Source organism: Bos grunniens, chromosome 17, assembly GCF_055505025.1.
Source record: "Bos grunniens cultivar Pamir isolate PY7600 chromosome 17, Bosgru_T2T1.0, whole genome shotgun sequence".
Classification (NCBI taxonomy): domain Eukaryota; kingdom Metazoa; phylum Chordata; class Mammalia; order Artiodactyla; family Bovidae; genus Bos; species Bos grunniens.
Genome location: NC_141181.1, coordinates 58,232,689 through 58,247,774, shown reverse-complemented (window position 1 = coordinate 58,247,774; position 15,086 = coordinate 58,232,689). Strand labels below are relative to the sequence as shown.

Here is a 15,086-nt window from a genome sequence, read left to right as displayed (position 1 = left end):
AAAGTTTAGTTTTTGGCTCTGAGGCATGTGGGATCTTAGTTCCCTGACCAGGGATTGAACCTGTGTCCCCTGCATTGAAAGCACGGAGTCTTAACCACTGGACCACCAGGGAAGTCCCTTTTAATTCATTTTGTAAATATTTTTATTGTGATAAAATACACATAATGTAAAATGCAGGTGTGTTTTAAAGTGTGCAGCCCGACGCAGTGGGATTGAGCACATTCGTGGTACTGAACAACCACCCAAGCTTTCCTTCTGCCCCAGAAGGATACCCTGTACCCATAAGTGTCACTCCCCATTCCCCACTTCCCACAGCCCCTGGGGACCACAAATCAGCCTCTGTCTCTATGGATCTGGATGTTCTGGATATTTCATGTAAGCAGCATGACAGAGTATGGGCTGTTAAATATTTTAGGTGGCATGTTTATGCTCCATGCTTCCTGAAGTTCAGAGCAATGTCACAGTGGAGAGTTCAGAAGGGGTGAGGGTGTTCGGGAGCAGGGTGTGCGTGCACACGTGTGTGACGGGCTGGGGCTTACCTTTGGTTTGTCTGGCTCCCGGGAGTAGGCTGTGTACAGCTCTCTGAAGACCCCCTTGCTCTTGGCCTGCAGGGTCTCCTCCCTGTAGATGTGGTCTATCTTGGACTGCCGGCACCCGAAGACCAGGACCATGGGGCAGGGGCTCATTCCTGGGGACAGGGAAACCTGTCACCGACAGCTCTGATGCCCAATGTGGGGGCGCCAGGGTGCTGGGAACCTTAGCATGTGTGACAGGGGCAGAGGTGTGCGGACACTGGGGCAGGGGGTGTGTGTTCTGTCTCTCTCACACACACATGCACACACTGAGGGAGGTAGGTGACGTGTGTTCAGGCTTCAGCAGACCTCTTTTCTCTGGGTCTCAATCGTTCCTCTGCCCCTCCCCCACACTGGTAGCACCAAACCCCCGGACTTGGAAGCTAGACTGCCTGGGTTCAAATCCCAGCTCTGTGTGATGCCAAGGGACGAACTTTCTATGTCTCCGTGTCGCCATGTGAAAAATGGAAGTAATAACAGCATCCAACCTCATAGGGTTATTTTAAGAAGCAAATGTACATTAGACCCCTGCCCAGTACATAGTGAAGTCCCTTGGTATCCCAGGGGGTCACTTCCAGGACCCACCCCGATACCAAAATCCACTGATGCTCAATGCTATAGTTGGTCCCCTGAACCCGCTGGTCCTCTGTATCTGTGGTTCCACATCCACATTCCACATCCAGCTGGCCTCGGATGGTATATACGGATTTAATGAAAAAAATTTTCATGAAAGTTGACCCACGCAATTCCCATGTCTGTCAAGGGTCAACTGTACTTTGTGAATGTATGTTTGCTATTTCACTAGAATGACAATTCCACTGGGCAAGAGTGTGTGTGTGTGTTTCCAGTTGTTTCTGTCTTGTTCATTGCTACGCCTCCAGTACCTACAATAGTGTTTGGCATCCATGAGATGCTCAGTAAATCTCCGTTTAATGCATGTCAGAACTGTGGGTTTTGTTTTTCTCCTCTCTCCTCCCAAAGCTGATGTGTTGTGTTTCTCGCACAGCAAACCCTGCACTTCAATAACCGCCTTTGCAACCATCCCAGAAACACACATCCATTGGATAAGGCTTAATGCACACCCCTTCTAGGACTGCGTACATTTTAAGATGGGGGTCCTAGCTTAACAGTCCAAGAAATGTCTTCTGGGGATGGGCTTTCAGGCCTTGCAACAAGTTGTGTGGATGACTTGTTTGGATGGGTCCCTTGAGTTGCCCCATAAACTTCACCTGTGGGTCTGGTTGCTACAGTATTCCCCATCCCTCCCCAGGCAGTGATGCAAAGGAGACAGAACAGGACATGCCTCCTGGCTGCTGGGATACAGGCAGCTCTCCCAGGATCCAGGGGGAGGAAATCATGTGCTTGCTGGACCACAACCCACCTTTGTGTTGGATATCAAATTGCCGCTGCTGCCAGAAGCTCCGGAAGGGGGCGATGCCAGTGCCTGGGCCAACCAGGATACAGGGCACTTGGGGATTTTGGGGCAGGTGGAAGCTGGGCGCTCTGGACAAGGAAGGGAGAGTCAGGAGTCTGGCTGAGTTCAAATCTGATCAAGAACTGTTGGATCTCTGCTGTATACAGCAACAGAGATCCAACAGTTCTTGATCAGATTTGAGCTCAGCAACAGCACTGTGAAACAATTATCTTCCAATAAAAAAATTTAAAAATAAAGAAAAGAAAAACCCTGTTGGATCTTAGGTAAACCAGATGGCTGTCCTGGGTAGAACTACAATGGGACTTAAAGCTCTTCAGCTGGGGTCAGGTGGCCCTTTTCATGGTTGGAAGGTCCCATAAATTTGGAGAATTTCCCCAAACAGGAAATCCTCAGGGTCTGCCTATCGCTCCACTTTCTAATTATCCCCATTGCTGAGCTAAGCCACAAAGGGAATGGGATGGATCAAATACAGGGCTTCCCTACCTCAGCCCTCCTGACATTGGGGGCTGCATAGTTCCCTGTATACAGTCCCACGACCAAGAGATGGGGGCTGTCCTGTGCACTGTAGGATACGGACTAGTGCCCAGGCCTCTATCTATTAGAAGCCAGGAGAACCCTCCAGCTGTGATAGCCAAAAATATCTCCAGACTTTGCCAAGGGCTCCTGGGGGGCAAAATCACCCTTGGCTGAGAACCACTGAATTAACCATCTATGAGATTTTCCAAATCTGGGAGCTGCAAATGTCAGCGTACAAAAGAATCACATGGGGATGTTCAAAGAGGGTGTAGATTGCTGGCAATGCAGTAAGTCTAGGCTCAGGACTCAGCATTTTTGAAGCACCCCAGGGGATTCTGGTGCTGGTGCTATGTGGACGATACCATGACCACTCTACCCTTCACAGCTGAGAAAAATGACTGTCCAAGTCCACGGTTTAGGTAGGGAAGTTATCAGTTGACAAAGCAGGTAAGTACAGAGGGCCTAAGCTCAGGTATATCAATGATTTTTTAATTTTTATGTTTTTAAGGCTATATTCTTCTTATTTGATTGACTGATTATGGTAGGAACACTTAACATGAAACTGATCCTTGTAACGTGTTTTTAAGTGTACAATACAGTACTGTTACCTGAGGGCAGAAATATCCTTTAAAACTGAGTTTGGAAGGGGAAGGTGGTTGACAGGGAGGGCGGTTAAATCTTCCTGGTCACTAAGAAACTGGGAACACATGGGGTGGCCGGCAGGCTTCGGATAGAAATTTTATTGGCCTGAAAATTCCATTAAGGCTGAAAACTGCCTTTGCCTGGTTGTCTGCGGTGGCCCCAGCTAGCACAGGACAAGCACTTGATAAATATCTGTTGCACTGACCTGAATTTGACTAGAGGACTTGCTTAGTTCCTGCTAGGTTGCTCTGCCCCCATGAGCCTGTTGCCTAACAGCTGGGAGTGATGCTGAATGTTGATCTCAGTCCTGCCTGACTCGGCCACCTCTCTAGAACCCTTCCGGCTGGTCCACTGGCCCCACCCACCCCATCTCAGGACCTCAGGATGCAGATTTGGGATGACTGCTTCTCTTTCTTCGTTTGCTACTCACCCTCTCACGAAACAGGGCACCACTTCGTCAGCCTGGATCCGGTTGAGCCAGGAGGAGCACACGCCGTGGTGAATTGGTCCTTCTCCATCTAACAGGATAATCGAGGCGATCTGGCTCATCTACTGTCCCTCACGCTGCCCCATCCCTGGCCTCCCCAATCCTTCAGCACAGAAGGCTCACAGCCCTGATGCCAAGTTTCTGCCTTAGGGGTCCCTGTCTGGATCCCTTGCCCTGATGGCGAAAAGGAAATGGTAAAGCTGGGGTGGGCCCGTGGCTGTGAAACCACTGGGTAGGGGCAGGCTGGATTCTAATCCTGTCCACTGCAAGGGCCTCGGTCCATGTGCTCTCTGTGGCCTGCCAGGACCCTGGTCTCAGCACTCTCTCAGGCACCACGTACTTTTTTTCCTTTGGCTGTGCCTCGTGGCTTACAGGAGCTTAGTTCCCCGACCAGGGATTGAACCCAGGCCCCAGCAGTGAAAGCCTACAGTCCCAACCATCCGCCAGGGAATTCCCAGGCACCATGCATTTTCACCTCTTTACCAAGGATGGAAAACACAGGCACAGAGGTCAGGGTATCTGGCTGCCCTCCAACCAGCTGGGTGTCACAGAGCACAGAGCTCCCCTCTCCGAGGGAAGAGAGGGTGGTGGTTTGCTCTAGCTGCCGCCTTGGGGGTACAAAGGGAGGAAGGGAGCCAAGGGCACCTCGGGCTTTGGGAGCAGAGGCTTCCAAAGGCACAGCTCATTTCTTTCCTAATTCTGCACAGAGCTGGCTCTGCCTAAGGGGGCAGTTTTCTGCACTGTTCCTTCTCGCAGTTTTCCTGACCTTGGGCAGGGATGGGTCTCCTCCCCAGGGTTTGGGTCTTGGCAGAGGTTTAGGCAGGTGTTCAGGGGCCCTTGGAAGCAGGGTGGGAAATGCAGAGCCGGGGGCTCTCCCAGCGCCTCTGCCCACCTCGGGTGCGGTAGGAGACGATGGCCACGGTGAGGTGCACCTCGTCGGGGTACATGTCCGGGGAGGAGCTGATGGAGTAGTAGCGAGGCTGCAGCAGGGATAGCTGGGTCAGGAGCAGGGTGGACGGCATCTGGATGGACGGGAACTCCTCCAGCACTTCCACGACGGTGGGGTTCTTGCCCCATTTCCATTCCTCGTACTCCTGCAGACCCTGAACCGCAGACAGGGACAGAAGGGAACTTGCAGCCAGACCCTGGAGCGAACTTTCAAGGCAGGCTCGCTCGCGGAGGTTCAGGGAAGAAGGGAAATTAAAAAGTAGTCATACTTAACTCTTACACAGGAGTTATCCTGTGCCAAGTTTTCACTGTTGCAAGGATATTATGAAATAAGCCTGATTGTCACCCCTATTTTATTGATGGGGAAACTGAGGGATATAGACATCACACAGCTATGAGGTGGTGGCAAACTTTAGCCCACAAACCACCTGCTCATATGGTCCGTGAACTAAGAGTTGTTTTTATATGTTTTAATGGCTGGAGGTAGAGAATCAAACGAACAATACTATCATCTGATGTGAAGAACTGAATCACTGGAAAAGACCCTGATGCTGGGAAAGATTGAGGGCAGGAGGAGAAGGGGACGGCAGAGGACAAGATGGTTGGGTGGCATCACTGACTCAATGGATATGAGTTTGAGCAAGCTCTGGGAGATAGTGAAGGACAGGGAAGCCTGGCGTGCTGCGGTCCGTGGGGTCACAAAGAATTGAACACGACTAAGCGACTGAACAATAATAAGGGTTCCAAAGGAAGGAGAAAAAAGCGTTAGCAATTTCTACTGCCGTCAGAGAACTCAGAGGTTCAATGGGGTCGCTCTTCTGTTCCGTTAGACCTTTGTTAGAAGGAGGGGAGACGGCCAGGTCCAGCCTTGCCTGGAGAATCCCAGGGATGGGGGAGCCTGTGGGCTGCCGTCTATGGGGTCACACAGAGTCGGACACGACTGAAGTGACTTAGCAGCAGCCGCCAAAATGGATTAGCTAACATGGTGACCTGCAAACTAGACCATGGCAGCTCTCACTCAAGGCTGCCATCTGCTGAAACACTGCTGCAATAACCATACGGAGAAGTGAAGTTGCTTAGTCACGTCCGATCCTTTGCGACCCCATGAACTGTGGCCTGCCAGCCTCCTCTGTCCATGGGATTTTCCAGGCAAGAATCCTGGAGTGGGTTGCCATTTCCTTCTCCAGGGGATCTTCCTAACCCAGGGATCGAACCCAGGTCTCCTGCATTGCAAGCAGACTCCTTACCAGCTGAGCCATGAGGGAACCATAAAATTCTCCAAGGAGCAGGTGGTGGGATTGAATGAGGCCAGGGACCCACCTTGCTGAGGACCAGCAGACGCTGCTTCTCTTTCTCACTGGTGGCCAGGGAGGCAAACTGCTGCAGCTGCAGTGGCGTTGGAGGCGTCGTGATGTCCAGGTAGTACTTGAAGGCCTGGAAGATGGTGCAGGGCGGCAGGCGATGCTCATCGGTCCAGTTACTGATAACCCCTGCAGAGGCACAACAGAGGTGGATGGGTGGGGGAGGGACAGAGTGGGCTCTGAGGGTTTGGGTCCAAGTCAGGGAGGCCAGACCTGCTCCTGGAGCAGAGGATGGGGCCCAAAGAACCGACTACCCCTGAGCCAACTGACCCCTTGGCTGGCCACCTCCATCCCACATCTAAAGCCAGGTTTCCTGGGGACCCTGTGGTCGCCTCCTGTACGCAAGGGGCATGTCCAAAATCAGCTGAGCAAGCTAGTGCCAGAATTTAAGAGTAAATATTAAAGTAGCATGAGACCGTCCCTTGATATTCTGAGCAATGAGCCACCAACTGAGCATGAGCTATGAGTCCATTTTCCCCTCCGTCTCTCTTCTCGTGGTGTCAGCCTTTCACCCTCTGAGTGGGATTCTAGCATTTAAAATGACAAAAACGCCAAACACTTGCCTAGCCCTCTCTGTGTACCATGTTCGTTTCCTCAGCACTTTCTATTAGCAACTCTCTTAATCTTTGCCACAATCCTAGGTGGTGGGTGCTATTATTATCTCCATTTTGCAGTTGAGAAAAGGGAAGCACAGAGAGGTTAAGGCATTTGCCCACGGTCACCAGGTGGCACTAGAGGAGATGCAGGAGATGTGGGTTCCATCTCTGGTTTGGGAAGATCCCCGAGAGAAGGGAATGGCAACCCGTCCCACAGTATTCTTGCCTGGAGAATCCCATGGACAGAGGAGGCTGATGGGCTATAGTCTCTCGGGTCACAGAGAGTCAGACACAACCGAGCGACTGAGCTCAACAGCAACAACGCTGCTCAAATCCATAAAGTCAGGCAGTACTGCTCCAGACCATGTTTGAACTACTGCCTCTGTGTACTTTAGTCCAATAGAGGCCCTAAACACAAGCCTCTACTTCATCAGGCGCTCAACTCTAGATATAAAGTACTGTTCCAGTATGGAGGAAGAACTGGCTGGGTTGGATTTCATAAGAGAAGGAGTGTCTCTCCTAAGGGTACCAGCAGGGTTTCAACTACGTACTGTTTTCACACTCTGTGCTGACTTTATGTCCTGCCTCCCTTGTAGAAGAGATGTGTCACTGTATCACGGGCTACCACGTGTGGCCACCGCAGTTCCTTAAGTCCTGAGCTCACTCACAGCTACTGAGATGAAGCATCAGACCCATTTGCCTTGCAAAGTTCTTTAATAGGAATGTCAAGGGTGGCCCCCAAACAGGTTGGGACGTGATCTAATGATATCAGAAATCGGGTTCAATTCCAATGGGCCACCAAGCTTCATTTAGTGCTTTTGGATTCTAAGAGAAGGCAGGAGTGGACTTTAGCTGCTATTCCCTTGGTGGGCGGTGAGGCTGGGGTGATGAAGGAAGTCAGACAAGTAGCCTTTGCTAAGATCGGTGTCTAGCCGATGAAGGAAGGTAAGACTCTTTCCCTCAAGGGTGAACCATCAGTGTCCTGGCTTAAATGGACACTTGCTCAGCTAGTTGGGTCAAGGCTGTTCAGCCATGAGGAAGGGGAGCCTTCGGTCTCATAAGCTGGGGGTGACAGAGACCCACCCTCCTGCCTGGACTGGCAACTGGGCAGAAGAACGGGTTTCCTCTTCCCTGGACACCTGGGACTCCTCGGAGACGGAAAGGGCCCTTGGGAGTGGCTGGGTGGGGTACTAGCTTGGCCATAGTTACCCAAAGCCGTGTTCCGTTCCTCCAGCAGCTCCACCTTCACCAGCTGGTTGGCAGGGGGGGCGTCCTCCAGCCGCTCGATCAGGGCATTCACCAGGTCCTCGTGGTTGCCGGGGAAGACGCCCAGGTGGTCCCCGGGCTGGTACTGCAGCTCCTGACTCCCATTGGTGTGGAGACGCACGAAGATGGTCGATCGACTGGAGGCAAGGGTGGGGGAACAACAGGGTGAGGGTCGCCAGCTTGTGCCCCTTTTCTTTGCCCCTTTGTCTGTCTTTGTGGCTACATCTCCCCTCCTTCCATTCTCCTTGGGGGCTCAGGCCAGACTTCCACCCTCATCAATTCCACAGGGCGGGTTTCAGCAAGGTCACTCATGAGATCCTCTTTGCAAACCCAACAGCCAGCTCCCAGCGCTCACTGTGGTCATCAGAGCAGTACTCGACATGGCTTCTCACGTCTTCCTTCTCAATCCCCTTCTCTTGAGCTCCCCAGGCTCTCCTGGTCTCTTCCCTGGCTGCTCTTCCTCGGTCCCCTTTGTTGGTTCCTTCTCATCTCCCCTAACTCTGGACGGTGGAGCACCCCGAGATTCAGTCCCCAGATCTCTTTGCTTTTCTGACTTCCTGTCCCTGCTTTCCTTTTCTCCATAGCACTTACCAACCTCCACAGAATGGAGAGTTCACTCCATTCTATGGCATGTGGTCTGTCTCTATGCCTGCCCCTTCCCCATCCCCACCCCGAGGACAATAGAGGGGACTAGGAATCTGTCTAAACTCTAGAGGGCGAGGAACTTGTCTGTTTTCTCCACTGCTCTATTCTAGCACTTAGGACAGTGCATGACACATACTGGATACTCAAGAAATATTTCTCGATTGAAGGAAGCTCAGATCCTCAGGGTTAACCAGCTGCTAGAATAGGCTCTACTTCTGATACCAGATTTCTACCAGGAACCACTAAACCCCACAGGAGCCACAGCAGTGATGGCCCTGTTCTGCAAAATTCCACCTCTCCTGGGAATCCCAAGCTCCACCTCCTTTTACAACTGGGATCCTCACCTTGTCCTGGAAAAGGGAAAAAGGCTTGACCTTAAGCTCAGGTTCTTACAATCCCTAGTCCACTGACAGTATAAAGTTTATAGAACAAAGGAGAAAACCCAGAGGGAAACTTGTTTAGGCCTGCCGAGTCATGCCCTTTCCTTCGATAGCTGGATTTCAAGTGCAGGACATCTATGAATGAATCCTTAGAATAGGATTATTCTGGTTCTTTTAAAGTTTTAGTACCAATACACTGCATTTTTATGCCTGAAAACTTTGGGATTGATGACTACACTTGGGTAAATCAAATCTTTTTGTATTCTTGGAGTTAAATTCGCATTTTCAGATCCGCTTTTTCTTCCTTGCCAACTGGTTTTCAGTTGATAGAGACACTTGATATTCAACATGAAGTTTCTACATTCTCCATGGTATGTAAATCAGCACTTGAATAGACCAATGGGACTCGCTATTTGAAGGAGTTTTTGGCACAACCAAAAGTTCTTTTGTGCTGCAAATAGCCACCATTATTAAAAATAGTTGTGCTGGCATCTCTGCTTTTTTGGGTGTATTTTCTTGAAGCATGACACCCCTGTCCTTAGTAGGGTGGGGAACTCGGTGACTGAGCTTGTGAATGATGGTGGTGGGGGTCTGGGCTCCCACTCTCCTTCCCCGGGCAGATTTTGCCCTCCGTGGGGCACTGATCTTATCTATTAAATGGGCTTGCGTGAATGACTCTGCTCTGAGCTCATGCCAATCTATTGGTTCCTGGAGAGCGAGACCTGCCAGCTTCAGGAAGGGAACGAGTAGAGGCCGACAGCCAGCAGGGGGCGCTGTGGGGTTGCGAATTTGGGAGCCTCCAGGGCCAACCACGGGAAGCCTTTGAAAGGCCCACAAATCAATTCCCACTTTCTCCCTGATCATCACGAGTTGTTGTTGTTTTTTTTTTTTTTTCAGAAGTATATTTGCCTCCGTTCCTATGGCCGGTACAAAATAGAAACGTGGAGGCCCCAAACTTGCTGAGCTGGCTTGTGCTCACAGCCTTTTCGCCTAAGTCCTCTTGAACGCAGCTGAGGGTGGTCAGGCAGAGAACGGCCAGGGATAAGAATGGAGCTGGCCTGTGGGCCACGAGGTGGGGGCAGGCTCTGCTGGGAGTCGGACCCCGGACACTGCATGCCTCTGACTGGAGAACCCAGAGCTGAATGGCTGCATGGCCCGAGGTCCTTGAAGGGAACCGATCCCCGCCTGTGGGCCACGAGGTGGGGGCAGGCTCTGCTGGGAGTTGGACCCCGGACACTGCATGCCTCTGACTGGAGAACCCAGAGCTGAATGGCTGCATGGCCCGAGGTCCTTGAAGCTTTGCTGGGAACTGATCCCCCAGTGGGTAGCACTAGCCTGGAGACCTACTGTCTTATATCTCTGTTCTGCTGGGGGTTTCTAAGTATAGGACTTTCTAACCTTTCTTTTTTTTTTTTTTAAACGCTTGGGATATACATGGGTTGTCAGAAAGTATTAGGGGAAGGACTTCCCTGGAAGTCTAGTGATTAAGATTCCACACTTCTACTGCAGGGGGCATGAGTTCAATCCCTGGTTGGGGAAAGAAGATCCTGCATGCCACGTGGCACGGGCAAAAAAAAAAAAGTCCTTTCCCAAGCTTAAAAAAAAAGTAAATATTTGGAGAAGGGGGTGAAAAAGGTAGCATTGGAAAGGCAACAGCCATTCAAATGCCTGTCCCCTGAGTATGGCCTGTTTGTGATATATTTACATCCACCTACAGTAACATCGCACACACACATACTCACTCATGCACACACACAGTTAGCAATGGTTCAATGACAGGTTCACAGGGGAAAGAACAGTCTGCTAACATCCAGCATTAAAAGTTGGGGGGGGGGTGGGAAACAGCTCATATTCATTCACTTGTCAATGAAAAGAGTAAGCATGGTCTCTTGTGAGCAGTTTGAGGTGATAAGGCTCAGAGCTTCAACGAATTTGTTGACACTTTCTAGGCACTGGTGAGACAGTGATGGATAAAGAAAACACAGGGCCCCATTCTCATTAAGAAGCAACTGAAAAAGATTATGGATGGGGCTAGTGATGTGGATGGGTGGGTGTTGACAGGTTGGGGGCACTAGGCTCAGTGACCAGCAGATAAGGATGGTCAGGAAAGCCTTGCTGGCAATTTGATGTTGGAGCAGAGATCAGAACGATGAGGAGAAGGGGACATGCAAAGATCTGGGGGAAGAGTGTTCCCGAAAGGGGAAGCAATACATGCAAAGGCCCTGAGGTTGGAAAAAGCATGACATGTCTGAGGATGGGAAAGAAGACTGGAGGGTTTGGAAGAGGGGTCAACACAGGGCTGACTGGCACAGGAGGAGGTTAGAGAGCTAGGAAGAGACCAGATCAGGAGGGTCTCATTGTAATCTGTTCAGGCAAGGAGTTTGGAGGTTTCCTGAGATCAGTGGGAAGCCATTGGAGGGTGTGAAGCTGCAGGAGGATGGGCTTCGATTTATGTTCTTAAAAGATTAGTCTGGCTGCTATTTGGAAGATGAATCTTTGAGAGAAAAGGCAAGAAACAAGGAAGACAAGTTAGGTGGCTTTGGGAGGCCCTCAGACCACAGATGATTGTGGCCTTTCTTACGGTGGCAGCTGTAGATCTGAACTGTATTTGAAAGACAAGCCCATGGTATCAGCTGAGAGTTGGATGGATATTAGGAGGGAGACAGAGGAGGCAGAGAGGGAGCCTGAGTTTGGGGCTTACACTGAATGTTGATGTCCTGTGTTAAGCTGGGGAAGGCTGGAAAGAAGTGATTTTATCCAAGAGGAGCTGGGAATTGAGAGTACTCCCATGCAGAGCTCTCCATTACAATGTCCCATCTTTCTCTGCTATACCCCAGCACTCAGGCCCTTTCAGCATCTTTGCTCCTACACAGCCCTGTCTGTTCTCTATCTTATCTAAAGCTGACCCTGTGTCTCCCCTCCTCCTCCTGACTTCTAGGACTTACACGGCCCATACCCCACCCATTAGCGCTCCACTGTATTCTTTTCTGTATTGTTTGCTAATTGCCGCACATAGGACAGTTTATTTCCTGGCCAGGCAGTGTCGCTTTTCTCTTTAGAGTTGCAAGGATCACCCTCAAAAAGTGGTTTATTTCCTCTTAAGCACTTTGCTTGCTTAAGGGTCTCTTGTTATGGGTGGGAACAGGGTGGGGAGGGTGTTTCATAATATCTTTATGTGGTCTCCTGGCTCAAACATCCTGACTTTGGCTGTGGGCAGGGGAAGATGGGAGAAAGGGTCATACTTTTTTACTCAATCCTTAAACACACACACACACACCCCCCCACACACACACACACCCACACCCACACCCACACACACCTTATAAAGCTGGAAATGGTAGTAAGGCCTGAAAATAGGTAGTGCTGTGGAGGCTGGTTTTAAAGGGTTAAACACCGAGACCCCATTTGATTCTTTTAAAGCTAATCTGTAACTGATTTTAATACTATCTTCTGGTTACTAACCTTTCTGAAATGCCCTCTTGTAAGTCGCTCAGCACAGAGTCAGCTGCCCTTTCCAGAGGTGGATGGTTTGGTGGGGGTGGAGGGCATTTATTCTGGGACTTGGTCCAACTTAGCATCAAAACATTTGCAAATTACCTTGCTTTTTGTGTACTATGGTTTGGGAGTAACTTTTATGATCTGGTCTTTCATGGTTGGTCACTGAGAGAAATGTCCAGTAGATTCTTAGTCCCTTCTTCTCCAATGCCACTGAGATTGTACTTTTCCATGGGACAGAAATGGGGAGTAAGATGTGTATTTCAAATATAGAGTCACTTTCTACTGGGTTGGCCAGAAAGTTCGTTCACTTTGGGGCCAACCAATATATCAGAGATTATTATGCTCTGAATATTACATGTGACTAATTCTTCAAATACATTAATTTCCCAATCCATTTCTTGAGCGTTTGAGGGTCTGGGGGAGAACATGCGTGCCCTGGGGCTCCATCATGTTGACCATATTGACCACTTTATCATATGTTTTACATCCGGGCACACAGAACAGACTTGTGGTTGCCAAGGGGGTGAGGGGTTTGGGGGAGATGGAGCGAGAGGCTGGGGGTCACAGAAGCAGCTTTTATATGTAGAATGGATAAACAAGTTCCTACTGTATGGCACAGAGGATTATATTCAATATCCCGTGATAAACCATAATAGCAAAGAATACTTAATAAGAATGTGTGTATACATGTATAACTGAAGCACTTTACTGTACAACAGAAATTATTGCAACATTGTAAATCAACTATAGTTTAATTGAAAAAAAAAGTTTTATATCCACATAGAAAGCACACATATTAAAATGTGCAGATGTATGAAGCTGGGGTGGGTAAGAAGTAGTAGCAGAAACAGCATACCCCAGCTGCTTTGTGTGTGTTGTTTTTAATACAGCAGTCTTGTGATGCTGCTGATGCCACAGGTATAGCCATTTGGTGTTCTTGACTTTGGAGTCAGAGAACTGAGTCTGAGTGACCTTAAAAAGGTCACTTGCATTTTCCAATTGTCATTTTTCCTATGTAAAACACGGGTGATAACTACCTATTTCCTGGGCTGTGCCTGCACAGAGAGAACTCAAAACTGTGCTCGGAACACAGAAAATACTAGATAAGTACCAGTTCTCATTTTAGGTAAGGAGACAGGTGTTCTGAAGACCTAAGGGACTTGTCCAAGGTCACATGGCTGGGGGATGGCAGCATTCGGGTAAGAACTCAGAGTTGTCTGGCTCAAGAGGCCACCCTCTGTACCGTGCCACGCAAAGGATGAAGATCTCAAAGGATTTTCATGGGCTAGATTCCATTCAATGGGGATCCAGGCAAAGACTTTCAAAACTGCTAAAAAATGTACTTATACATGGAGTGATGCAGAGATCTGGCTGGATCATTTTGAAAAGACTTCAGGTCTGAGAGCAGAAAGGACATAAGCTTAATGGGAGAGTGGCAGGGCTGTTAGGACAACCCGGGGCTGCTTTAGCAGCTCCTGTCCGGATTGAGGATGGTAACAATAGCCTTGGCGCACGTGGCCGTGATCACAGGACCTCACTGCTCTGTGACCAGGCCTGAGAACGACGCTTCCAGCAGGACAGTGTGTCCTTCTACTACAGCCAACGGTTCGGGAAACCGGGTCTCAGGAGAAACAGCTGGAAGGAACGAGGATCAGGGAGAGTGGCTGCTGTCTTTGGCTACTGGCAGCTCTCTCATTTGGAAGAACTGACTTTGTTCTGGGTGTCACTGGAGAGTGTAATACAGGATCAAAATGGAAGTGCTAGGAACACATGCTTTGGTATAAACAATAGGAAGACAATTTCTAACAACTGGGACCTCAGAACACAGAAGGGGCTGTTTTGTAGGTTCATAAACCTCCTGTCATCCCAAAGGACTTAAAGTAGAGACTGAGCAGGCATTTCTCAGGACATCAGAGAAGAATTATCCGCAAAGAGGAGCTGTCTGGACTAAGCTGTCTGACTAAGGAGCTGTCTGACTAAGGTGCATGTTAGAGTGAATATTAGCAGTTTGACGAAGGTGTGGTCTCTATTAAAAAAAATTCCTCATAAAACATTTCTCTTTCCCCTTTCCACAGAGATCATCACTATTCATTTTTTTTTTTCTTTTCTTTTTGGCTGTACCAAGTAGCTTGTGGGATCTTAGTTCCTTAATCATGGATCAAACCTGCACCCCCTGCCGTGGAAACCTGGGGTCTTAACCACTGGATCACCAGGGAAGTCCCAACCATTTACTTTTTTCATCCCTGCAGGTTGGAGCTTGGCAAATGGAAAGCAGTAAGCCAAGATGCTGCAAGGCAGCAAAGGGGGTCTGGAGGACCCTTCCAGTGGTAATAGTAAGTCAGTCCTCGGAGTCAACAAGGGTTCATTCCTTGCTGTGGGAGGCGTCTGGGGCAGAGGCAGGGAACGTGAAGGGACCAGGGTGTTCCTACCTGGATTTTGGACTCTGAAGGTTCTGGCGGCTGAGGAGTCGAGCGGCTGAGACCCGCTTTTTGTGGACACTGGATAGACCTGGGGCGGGGGGAAGAACAAAGGTGCTCCTGAGATGGGGCAAAACAGTTGTCAATTCAGAGTCCCCAGCTTCTCCTGACCCTCTGGAGTGAGACGAGATAAAAGAAAAGAGTCCCCAGCTTCTCCTGACCCTCTGGAGTGAGACGAAGAGATAAAAGAAAAGAGGGCAGGCGGGCCTTGGGGCGGGTGGTTGTGGATACAGCAGAACAGAAAGCAAAGCTGGCTGAACTTG

General features: G+C 49.7%; 1 protein-coding gene across 5 annotated transcripts in view; it reads right to left on the bottom strand.

Annotated features, from left to right (window-relative positions):
• Positions 1-15,086, bottom strand: part of NOS1 (nitric oxide synthase 1) — a 196,357-nt gene that overhangs the window by 10,588 nt on the left and 170,683 nt on the right. For all 5 annotated transcript variants that reach the window (XM_086348007.1, XM_086348005.1, XM_086348009.1 and 2 more), the window contains 7 exons: positions 14,776-14,854; positions 7,767-7,960; positions 5,921-6,090; positions 4,545-4,755; positions 3,596-3,683; positions 1,954-2,075; positions 540-688 (listed from right to left, as the gene is read on the bottom strand). In XM_086348007.1, the coding sequence (XP_086204133.1) occupies positions 540-688; positions 1,954-2,075; positions 3,596-3,683; positions 4,545-4,755; positions 5,921-6,090; positions 7,767-7,960; positions 14,776-14,854 (1,013 nt within the window). The remainder of the gene's footprint in view (positions 1-539; positions 689-1,953; positions 2,076-3,595; positions 3,684-4,544; positions 4,756-5,920; positions 6,091-7,766; positions 7,961-14,775; positions 14,855-15,086) is intronic.